Raw genomic sequence first — 11715 nt, 5'->3', positions numbered from 1 at the left:
CTCTCACACACACACTACTGAAATTTTACCTCTCACACACACTACTGAAATGCTCACACACACTACTGAAACGCTCTCACACACACTACTGAAAATCCAAGGCATTTCAGTTGAACAGGAAGGCGTTTCAGTTAAACAGGAAGGCGTTTCAGTTAAACAGGAAGGCGTTTCAGTTGAACAGGAAGGCATTTCAGTTAAACAGGAAGGCGTTTCAGTTGAACAGGAAGGCATTTCAGTTAAACAGGAAGGCATTTCAGTTGAACAGGAAGGCATTTCAGATGAACAGGAAGTTGTGTCCAGACCAGGAAAGTGAAGGAAAAAGTGGTACACTTCAAACCACTACACAGATGTCTACTCAGCAACCTGCTAGTAGCCTAAGTGAAGCAGCCGCATTACTCAACAGTATATTAGCCTCAGCAGAGACCATCAGAACTTTGTCAAATGCAACAGTTGTGGGGCAGCAACCTGTTGCAAGTACCAGTGTGGACGGACTGGATAGTCACTTAACATCCCTCTTTCCCTCACGTCAACGTAGCAGCTTGCCCATGCCAGCGACATCTACAGTCAGGAGAGAATGTGCACCTGCACCACGTTATCAAACTCGGCAATGCTTCGGCAGCTGGACATCAGGCACCAGAAGAAAAAGGTAGTTACAAAGTTTAATGAGTTTGTATTCACTTGCCTGAAATGGGGCCATATGTAATAGTCTGATATTTAAGAATATACTGCAGGATATGAAATTCTGTTACTGTCTGACATGTGCAATATCACTTCACAGAGGAATCCTTGTCGCAATCCCACCGCTGCCTCAGCATTCCCATTGCCAAATTAAACACTTGTAAGAAGAAAAAAAGAGAAAGAAAAAGAGAGAGAAAAGAAAAAAAAAAAAAAAAAAGAATATACTGCAGGGCTCGCAAAATCGCTAGCCCGACGTCCTGGGGCTAGCAATTTTTCCAGGCTACCAAAATCTATCTCAGCCCTGCCCGTCGGCCTATCGTAGGAAGGAAAAATATATGTCAATGCTTTTGCATTCTTTCGGAAATGTAGCTGGGTAATTATGTTATTGGCATCGGTGAGCCACTGTCAATATGTGACATATTGAAATCGCGTTTGAATTTGCGCTTGTTTTTTGCTTTCACTTTGCAATCACGCGAACTGTGTATAGAGAGCGACAGCACTGATTGGTGAGTGACGATAATTTGCGCACCAATTCCTCTGACATCATCTTATCAATCGTTAGCTTACTACGCAAACATGACAAGTGAAATCTCCCGCTGCAAGCTTAAACATGTGAGAGGTTGATCGCGCAGAGAATCGCTGAGCTTATGTGAGTGTGTGTGTAAAAGCAGCAGGATATATATTTCAGTTCTGCTGAGCCAAATAAGACAGGTCAGGGTGAAGAAGTGACAAGAAGAAAAGCTTACCACAAAACGGAACAGTTATGACAAATCAGACTATAAGGCAAAAAGAAAGTGCAGCTTTATGGTTTCATGGACAAAATAATTTCTGTGGCTGCAATATGACGAGCTAAATAACCAGGGCTGCACATAAGTGGTCCGCAGGTGCGCATTCGCTGTCAAAACAAAAGACGCGCACAAGATAAGAAGTTGCAACGCGTGTTTGCGTACATAGGATTTTCTGGAGGAGGACAGACATTTGTTTAGAACTCTTAAAGATGTCGAAGACGCTCCTTTAAGCAATTACTTTGGTTTTCCTCCACCTCCAAACAAATGTCAGAAGGAGTCCGAACCACAAAAGAAGCGCTTATTCTCGGAAAAGTATAAAAAAAAAGTATATAAAATTAACCCTTATGTTTGCCTAACTACAACAATATATTTATATTTCAGAGCTATGGCCCAGCAGCATGACCATTTCAACAAAGATGTTATACTACTTCCAACTCCATCATGGGGAGTAGTGTGCAAACAAGGTTCAAAATTATGGTTACACAAACATGGGCACATCCTCAGTGCTTTTGAATTCCAGAAGACCTGGGACAACCAAACTGTCGTGAAACACATCAAGGAAAGCTTTGGTGAACACATTCCAGAGGATGTCAGGTAAAATACTATTGTTTATTGTTACTGTGTGTATTCATGTAATGACTTGTACTTAAAGATAATATACCAAAGTAAAGAAGTTTAAAATATTGTGGCGAGCTCAGACAAGGAGGAGACGGAGGTATCGTTTGGTCTTGCTTCCCGTGAGCTAGCCAGGGAGCACAGCCGTTTATTGACATTTGCAGAAGAACACTGCCGCTAGCTAACTGCTCAGCGCGGCAACAACAACAACAACAACACACAGGGCGCCCTCTGACCCCGGAAGGACACACTGTCGCAGCGAGAGGGCGTCACCCGTCACTATGGCAACATACACAAAACATAACTGTACAAACAGAACCCCGAACAGCCCTGACCCGCTACAATATTATTCATCATTATAAAAACATATGGACTATACCAGTAGAATTTAAAAGTCATAAAAGCATACACACAAACAGAACAGTATATAATAAAATATTTAACTAATATTTAAAATATTTAACTAATTAGCAATTGCTGTTGTCCCTATTTATTTTTTGTAGCCTCGAGTTTCTAATGGCTTGTGGCAATAAGCTGGTGTCTCCAAAGCTCAAAGATGGTCAGGAGCTGAATGGGATGGGATGCTGATCCTAAAGGTTTTTAAAACCAAAGCCCTCTATGTAAGGCCATCAAGGACACTTTTAGTAAGTTCCTAAAAGAATGAAAAGTAATCATGATTTGGGAAAAAACATGTCAACAATTGGGCTTCTAGCAAAATAGAATATATTTATTTAAAACAAGTGTTTGGGAGCAATCAATATGGATATTTCTTATTTTAATCTTTTTAAGATAAGCTATAATTACTTGCTTTTGATATATGTTTTTGGTCTTTCTCTGTTGAAGAGTGAATCAGATGAAGACAAAGATCCTTCCCACATCAGCTCCAAATCAGCATTAAGCAGTTGTGCAACTGATAAGGACAGTGACAATGATTGTTTTGAAGTTGATAGTTCAAAAATCCAACAAGACATGAGCAGCCAAGTCACTACAAGGTTAAGAAGTCATGTTAAAGGTGATAACCCTGGCACTAGCAGTGATGAAGAAGATGATACTGGGACCAACTGTATTGGAAGGAGTGTTGGTAAAAGGCAACGAGCTAAGCAAGGAAGTGATGGGAACAGCATTTGTGATGAAGGCTACATGGCAAGAAGTGATGACAAACCTAGCACAAGCAGTCACAGCAGAGATTTCAATGCAAGAAGTGAAGACATCCCTGCCATGAGCGTTAATGATGAAGATTATTCTTCATATTTAACTCTCGTGGCATCGCTTTCTGGCGATTCTTCAGATGATGAGGATTTAAATCAAGCTATAATTGCGAGCTTGGAGAATCAGATGTGAGTAACAAACATACAGAATTTGAGTTTGAGACATGATTATAGCTTTCCAGAATTGTCAAATCAATATAAAACTTTTAAGCTTTAAATCTCTATGATCAGTGTGACACATATTCTCAAATTCTGTAACATGACTACATGGCTGATATATTTTATTTTCTGTTTTATTTTCTTTTTTTAGTGCAGAAAAAGTCCCTGTTCAAGAGATACTGCTGGAACTATCAAGCAAAATTAGCACAAAACAGCAGTGCAAATTTAATATAAATCGCTCTGCTGTGTGGGAGGGAGCCTTGCATGGTTTTCAAAGGCTATCTTATGATCCCAACTTGATGATCTGTGTGAAATTCTCAGATGATATGGGGAAAAATGAGGAAGGGGTTGATTTAGGTGGGCCAAGGAGGGAATTCTTGAGACTATTGATGGACACAATTGCCAGGTCAGCCATGTTTGAGGGGAAAGAAAACTGCAAGGACTTGGCTCTTGACAGTACTGGTAATTACCTGTTTTTCTAAGATTAATAGTGGGAACTGTTTAACTGATATCTATTTTTACAGGCAACATTACTGACAATTTTGCTTTTCCTTTTATTCTGTTGCTTTGCAGCTCTCAGAGGGGACTGGTACTACATCTCTGGGAGAGCCATTGCAGTGAGCTTGGTACATGGTGGTCCACCACCTAACTTTCTGTCACAAACAGTATTTTCCCTTCTGGTTGGAAATTCAGCAAATCCAGCCCTGGAAGACATAGCTGACCTGGAACTCTTTGAAAAAGCCAGAAAGGTCTCTATATGTTTATTTTATAAATCTTATAGTGAATTGGAAATAGTTTGTGTTCCAGTTTTCTTTTGCAGGGAATGTTTATCCGGATCAGTCTGGCCATTGCTGAATGCCAAGTTTTTATATGTTGCTGCTGTATTAAACTAAGACTCAGCAGATAAGGGTAGACAAAAGAGTATATTTTCTCATTTTTTTAAGCACATTGTAAACATATTAAAAAAATATGTGTAGTCATTTGACTTCCAATGTACGCTTGGGCATATTGTGATTGTGTAGACTACTGGTGGCTGGGTTCCTTCTAATAGGTTATAAGACTACTGAGTAACTTCCATAACAAGCCCTTCCTCTGCTCTTTGTGATGCTAGATATCTCAAAGTACAACCCTTGAGGACCTTGAAAAGTCAAAAGAACCTCTGCTTGATTACTTGACCAATGCAGGATGCCTGAGGCCTATGCGTTCACTAAGAGACAGGGATCTGCTGGTACATGACATTGTCATGTTTCAGGTCATCCACAGGGTTCAACGTCCATTTCAAAGGTATTTGGGTATTCTGTGTTTTTCAGATTAATTAAAATGGTGATAAAAATCTTACCTATTAATCAAAATGGCCAGTTAATAAACTAGTATAATTGATTGTGCCAAATTGATAATATACAATTAACTTAGAAGCATGAAATTGCAGAATTATTGAATAAAATTTCTTTGTGCTGTTTATCCAGATTTTGTGAAGGTCTGAAAACTCTTGGGGTTCTCGAGAAAATGAGGAGGCATCCAGACAGTTTTCGCCCTCTGTTCTGCTATGAGCCACATATGCTGACTGCTGACCAGGTGGATGATCTTTTTAACATTCATCTATCTCCAGAAGGAAGCAACAGAAGAGCTGCTGAGGAGATGGTTGTTACCTTCTGGAGAGACTATCTCCAAGATGCAGAAGGTAATTGTCACTTTAATGCACAATAAATAGATGTAACGATTTATAGGTTAGCATTTCTGAAATCTTTATTTTAAATAACATACTCATATAACAATAACACCACATTACCCTCTTGGTTGTAGTAACATTTTTACATAGTTCTTTGAGACTATTGAAAGATGAAAAGCATGCTCTATAGTCATTGCAATAACAGTCATTAAAATTCTTGCTTTAGATTAGTACTCACTGACAATTTATGTTGGCCAAATGAAATAACCTTTTAACACTTTTTTCCTTCTCTGTTTTATGCAGAAGAAGAAGAACCTTCCAAATTACAGAAGATATTGGCCTTTGCAACTGGAGCAACTGCGGTGCCACCTATTGGCTTTTCCCCAGCACCCTCGATTGAGTTCATTCATAGAGGAGACGATGACTTCTCTTCTACACCAATTTTCCCTCTTGCCAACACGTGTGTTAACTGCATTAGGCTGCCACTGCATGTTTCATACCAGCTGTTCAAGGAGAAGTTTGATTTTGCATTAGGTAACACTTACGGCTTTGGCAGGGTATGAACACATTATGCTGGAGGAGTTTGCGTGTTTCTCTTTTGTATTGGTCTCTCTATTGATTCAAAGTGAGTATTGAGTATTAACTTGTTAAGGTTTTAATATTTCCAAATTTACCTGCCTCAGTCAAATTGATGTTTTAAGACATCAATTTGACAAGAAGTGATTGTTCTTCAGGATTCATACAGGTAGATACCAATTGTTTAACAGCACGTCAGAAGTTAATTTAGATTGTTGAGTTTGAATATACAAAATTTGTGTCACTTTACTCATTTCATGTGTATGTCCATCGGTTTTTGATTTGGTTGTCTTTGTGTTTGTTTATTCTTCTGCAGTTTCTGTTTGACAACAGAGCTGTCATTTTATCAGTTTAAAGAAAATGGTTTCAATATGTTAGTTTCGATCACATATGTTTTCTGAAATGTTTGTTGTATATTTTTATTTTTTGCAAAATATTTTATTTAATTCAGAAGGTGTAAAAGTGACGAAAACACATCTATTCCATGATTTCCATCATTTTCTAATGGATTCACTTGTTGAATTATGTTCATTGCAGTCTCATTTATGTTGATGTCAATATCTGGAATATTGACATTATTGTTTGTTTGAAGTTCTGGTAATGGCCCTTCTTTATCAACGCCATAATAGTTATCAACATGAAAAATGTCATTTATAAATGACAGGATTCCCACATTGTTTGTGACACCTGTATGCCACAGCTGAAGAGGGGTCTGTCCTCCTTGTGTAGAGAGACCATGGTTGTTCCACTGATTGACAAATTCTGTTAATGCTCTTTCAATCCTTGGCAAATAAACATAATGCAGACAAAAAAGATGTAGCTCATTCAGTGAATCCAACATACCCTGTTCTTCCATAAAGTTAAAGATATTTATAAAGTGTCTTGATACAACTCTGTTGAGTTCTGCCCACAGTCTTTCAATTCTTTGGTTATGTACTGAAACACCTGTAATAACACTGCCTACTCCTATTCTCTGTAACATAAAACGAGCAACCTGCATATTTTCCATACCATGATCACACCTGACCCTTAAGGGCAAACCAAAGTTTTGTATTCCTTCCAAAAATAATGATAAGACACTTGAGGCTCTGTTATTGGATAAGCAACGTAAGTATATGATAGTTCGGCTGAAGCCATCAACACAGCCATGCAGGACCAAGCGCCACCTAATCAACTTGTGGTTGCCGTCAAAATGCCTGTTGAGAGATCAGAAAGCATTACTACAGTCCCACATGTTTGTTCATATTATTTAGTAGTGAATTCCTGACCCTGTACTTAAACAAAAACTAGAGGTTTCATTTTGTACATTTACTTCAACAACAGCACACCTCTGTCTCACACACACACACACACACACACACACACACACACACACACGTGCTTACATGTGCACACACATACACACAGTGGCATAAAATGTCTTTTTCCACACTACGTTTACCTGGCACAATTGATGTTAGAGATTAAAATTGTGATGTAAAATAAAGGATTAAACAACTCAACAGTATATACATTAGACATCTAAATTGATGTACTATGAATCTCCCAAATATTTAACATACTTATATCAATTTCAGTTTTTTTGGTTATTGTTATTTTTTATTATTATTATCGTATGCTGATCATATAGATTAACTTCAGTAATGTTTTGAATGAAGGACCTTTAATTTTGATGTATTGTGTTAATACTTTTAAACAGAAGGCCTGGCCATTTGTTTCAAACCAGTGAACTTACCATAAGTGGTTGGGGGCATGAACACTATAGATCCTTCACCTTATCGCATGACGACGTCTAAATGCACGTCCAATACGATCCACTTCCTGTAGACTTTGTCTGACCCTCCAACGTTGAACTCTTAAGCCACGAGATCTCAGACGTCCAAGAATGTATACTTCCCCTGCATTTGGAGTGTTCTGTAGGATATCCGTCACAAGGCCATTCAGTTCTTGATTTGAAATATCCACATAGCTTAATGGCTCAACTCCCAAAGTTTGTCTGTGTCTGTACAGGGTTGTTCGACTTATTCCAAAGCATGATGCAATTCTCTGCCATGTCATACCAATGGAAACAAAGTGAGAAATCTGTTCAGCAGATATAGTGTATCGTGGCCGACCTGGATGACCACTCAAGGTGGTTGGGGGTAACAATCTGTGGGTCACATAAGCAGATCTCTGTCTAGCATCATATTCATGCAGCAATCTGCAAAAGCATCTATACAAGGATCCTAGTAGGTTGGTGGCAACCCTATTATTGGGATCATATCGAGATACAGCAGCAAGAAATTCTGATAGAGTTCGTGTATGATCATCTAGCTCTCTATAAAGCTGCTCTTGTCTGATATTGTCCGAATTTTCATTTTGGAGCGCCCCTACATTGCAGAGCACAAGTAAAAAAATCTTTCAACATCTTCTTCATTGGTTCTCACTTCAAACAACAAAGAATGTATGTAAAAAATGACAAAGATCCGATGTAATTTCATTGTAGATGAGGTACTGTCAGACACAGTCTTTCCAGATTATACGGGCAGCTAGCATAGCCAGGATGCCCCGACTTGTTGCAATAGGCTGCTACCCTACAACAATGTTTGGATAGTCACTGATGAAAGCAAAAGATTTTTCAATTATACCTCTAACAGACTGTTGTAGACGTCACCGCGGTGTTAGCTGTGCATTAATGTGTTATTTGTTTTTCCTCACCTTCCTGTGCAGCTAAAATACCTTCCTGTTCAATTGAAATCTTCTTGGTTTTCAGTAGTGTGTGTGAGAGCGTTTCAGTAATAATGTCCCTTACGGCACCTCATAATTAAGAGTCTCTGCTGGTCCCTGGTTGGATTGGGTGAGCTGTTTTGGACTTGTTTTGATATGACAGCTACTGATTTTCCATTTAAAAAAACTGCCTCCAGCAGCCATTCCTCTTGCAGCAACTGGCAGCAGCAGCAAACCCTTTATTGTTTAACCCTGTGTGTGTGTGTGTGTGTCTGATGCACAAGGGGTAAACTGCCTATTCATCTTAGTATGAGGGTAGCGCTTGCCTTTTGTTTGGCTTTTGTTTCTCGTAGGGTTTAGGTAGCACTACTGTGGAATAACTTGTTTTGCTTGTTGTTTTGACCTTGTTTAACTCTGGAGGTTATGCTTTCAGTTTTGGTATGATTAGTGTACTCAACCTTCAACCCTATCACCCTTTTTTAACCCTTGCTCTCCTGTACCCCCAGTCTAGGGTGCAACATGAGGTGGGGGCTTGTATGTGTTTTTTCTGGGGGAGGTGGGGGTATTGCCATGCAGGGTTTTCTGGCGTATCAACCATTGGCCAATGGATTACTATAATTTCCTTATGTGTATTATCTTTGCTTATAGTGGTAAATAAACTGCAGTGAACAGGATTTATGAAGAGCTCATATATAAAATAGAGCAATTATGCATTTGCAAGTGTCTTTTATGACTCCACCCAGTCATTTTTGGCCATATAAAGTATCTTTGCAAAACTGTTATAATTGTTGCTTATATTTCTGCTGCCCTCATGACCAGAGTGCTCTTAAAAGACATTTTAATGTCATGTTTTAATGTCAGTGACACTCTTTCATCCTCTTTTCATCATCCAGTCCTTAAGTGGCTGGAAAAACTAGAAGCTCTAGCAGCAGGCGGGTGCATGCAGCAAGAACAGCCAGCTCACAAGTACCTGGGAAGAGAGAGAGCAATACACGAAACTAAGATTGGGGAGTGGACCCCAGGAAGTGCTGGGACCATGACTATCCAATACAAGTTGCCAATACTACTAACAATAAAACAAAAACAAACCTGCATAAAAAAAACAAAAAAACAACAGCAACAATAGTAAAAACAATCATTGCTGAATCGTAGCTTCAAAGACTACAGTCCGTTGAGGAACTTTGTGTAGAAATGTGGTCCAGCTGGCTACACAACATCACAGTGAATGCATTCTTTCAGCAGACCAAGTGAAAATATGAAGACCATTATGTTTGATCTTTATCTTGTATAGGAATTTATTTTACTTATGTATAAATGACATTATTTTATTGTATAATGCCTTGGTGCCACTGGATTTTAACAAGTCTCACACTCATACAGTAAGACAAATGGTGGGGGTGTAGTAAGGAAGTTGGGGGAAGCAGACCACTCCACAGGAAGAAACTTTTGTCTCTTCGAGGACTCTGGGAGTTAGCAAGGGAGTGTGAACCTTAACGCTGTGTACTGCCTTTTGTTCCTGAAGAAGGTATTTAACTGAGAGCCATGCTAGGCTCAGGGAGACTCTGTTGACCGTCTGCCCCACGGTCATGCAGGGACTTCATCAAGCTTGGTTGTCTGTTGTTTGTGTGTTTTGATTAAAGATTGTTAGCTACCGCTCACCGTTCGTCTGCAGGCTTTATTTAAATGGAAAACTTCCACAACAAAATGGCGTCGTGAACAGGATGGTCCGTGTGGTTGCTGAACAACGGTTCCGTGGACGGGCTGATCACCCCTGAGGAAAAGGTACCTTTGTCCTACCGGCTGTTGAAGCAAAGGAAATGGAGATGTCACGGAGCCGTGTGTTTCAGCCACCACCGAGACCATAAATTTTGAGGGGACTCCTGCAGATGGGTGAGTTGTAGCTAAGTTGTATATACAGTCATGAGGAGTTTTTTGTCTGGCCGAGCCGTGAAGTGCCTGCTGCTCCGGAGTTCAAGTCTCCGTAAGGAAAATCCTGGGGTTCGAGTCCCCAGGCTTGTGTTCGGTTCCGGTGTTGTGCAAAAGAAAAGCAGTCGTCTGCCAGAAAGTAATTGCAAAAACACCGGTCCATCACAGGGAACGGTGGTTTGAGTCCACCGTTGATAATCACGTCTGCACAATACAGTGTGTGGAGTGATGGTATTTTAGCACTTTTCTGCCGAGAAGGGAAGAAGGCCATTGCAGGGGACGCTCTGAATGTAAATATGGGATCTAGATCCAGTAGCAGCGGACGTTTCACCCAGCGGCCAGATATAAAACTCAATATCTGACTGTATGGGAAAAACTGAGTAAATGTGTGGTGTGTAAGATTGCAGAGAATGGTTGTGTGGGAAAAGTTGATGTGTGTGTAAAAACAGAAAAAATGGGGTTAAAAAATGTTGAAAATGGGGAACAAAAAGAAGAGAGAAGTGTAGAAATGTGTGTAAAAGTTGTTTCCAACTAGAGGGAGAGGGTGGTACTGCAGGCCACCAGCTCCCCTAGGAGCTCCCCTACACACATGAAAAGGTCTTTTTTAGCAGACTTGTTGATGAAAATAAGCAAAAAAAAAAAAAAAAAATAGGAAGAGGGTTTGGTGTTTTTCAATGTAGAACAACTACAATCTCTCTGGGTTTTTAAGAAAGGGGAGTTCAGAATCAGAGAGAGGAGATGTGTTGTTTTAAGCAGTGATAAGAATGATCAAAATGTCTCAGTGTGTCACAGGTGAAGAGCAGACCCGGATCAATTTTCCACGTGCCGCAGTCAGAAGAAAATTATAGCTTAACTTCCATGTGTTTGTCACCTTGAGAACACAAGCTCCAAGAATCTCTCCCTGAAGACAAGAAATGCAGTTCCAGAACAACGAGATGGATATCAAGAGCTTACAGCAGCATCCTGAGTAGTGAAGAAAAGGTCCAGCAGCAACTGTGCAAGACAGCGGCAGCAAGGAGAAAAATGGCATCATCATGACTGGATGGATGGATGTGCATTTCCAACGAGCTGCAACTTCACTGTGTGTGAATGGACTTTGAAAGGACTGCCTGAGTTGCACATTTGCCACTTTTGGAGCAAAATGGCAAGATGAGACAGTGGAAAACAGGACAAAGCTGAAAGACAACTGACTCTCACTGGACCGCCTTAAGGGGGGGGGGGGGGGGGGGAGATGAGATGAGACCACAGTGGAAGGAGCAGGGCAGGACATGGAGGAAGGCTGTTTTAGTGTGGGAATGAAATTTGAGTTTAGGAAACTGGGAAGAAAAAATGACTGCCTTGTGTGGAGAATTGAAAAGTGTCTGGCGCACCGCAAAGAGGAGAGGTACAC

General features: G+C 40.1%; 1 protein-coding gene across 1 annotated transcript; it reads left to right on the top strand.

Moving 5' to 3' along the window:
• Positions 1-2644: 2644 nt before the first annotated feature.
• On the top strand, positions 2645-6506 carry LOC146714267 (G2/M phase-specific E3 ubiquitin-protein ligase-like). The gene is made up of 7 exons (XM_085450737.1): positions 2645-2725; positions 2925-3418; positions 3600-3910; positions 4022-4197; positions 4560-4732; positions 4915-5129; positions 5421-6506. The coding sequence occupies exons 1-7, from the start codon at positions 2663-2665 to the stop codon at positions 5678-5680; spliced, it is 1692 nt and encodes a 563-aa protein (XP_085306863.1). The 5' UTR covers positions 2645-2662; the 3' UTR covers positions 5681-6506.
• The last annotated feature ends 5209 nt before the right edge of the window (positions 6507-11715 follow it).

The sequence above is a fragment of the Copadichromis virginalis genome, linkage group LG3 (assembly GCF_057382275.1).
Source record: "Copadichromis virginalis isolate Kocher_CV1m ecotype Utaka linkage group LG3, C_Virginalis_male_GT1.1, whole genome shotgun sequence".
NCBI lineage: Eukaryota > Metazoa > Chordata > Actinopteri > Cichliformes > Cichlidae > Copadichromis > Copadichromis virginalis.
This window is presented reverse-complemented; position numbering and strand designations above follow the sequence as displayed.

Coding starts and splice junctions, on each gene's coding strand:
- LOC146714267 (XM_085450737.1), top strand. CDS start 2,663: ATGCTGATCCTAAAGGTTTTTAAAACCAAAGCCCTCTATGTAAGGCCA. Junction 3,911..4,021: donor CTTGGCTCTTGACAGTACTG/GTAATTACCTGT, acceptor GTTGCTTTGCAG/CTCTCAGAGGGGACTGGTAC. Junction 5,130..5,420: donor CTATCTCCAAGATGCAGAAG/GTAATTGTCACT, acceptor TGTTTTATGCAG/AAGAAGAAGAACCTTCCAAA.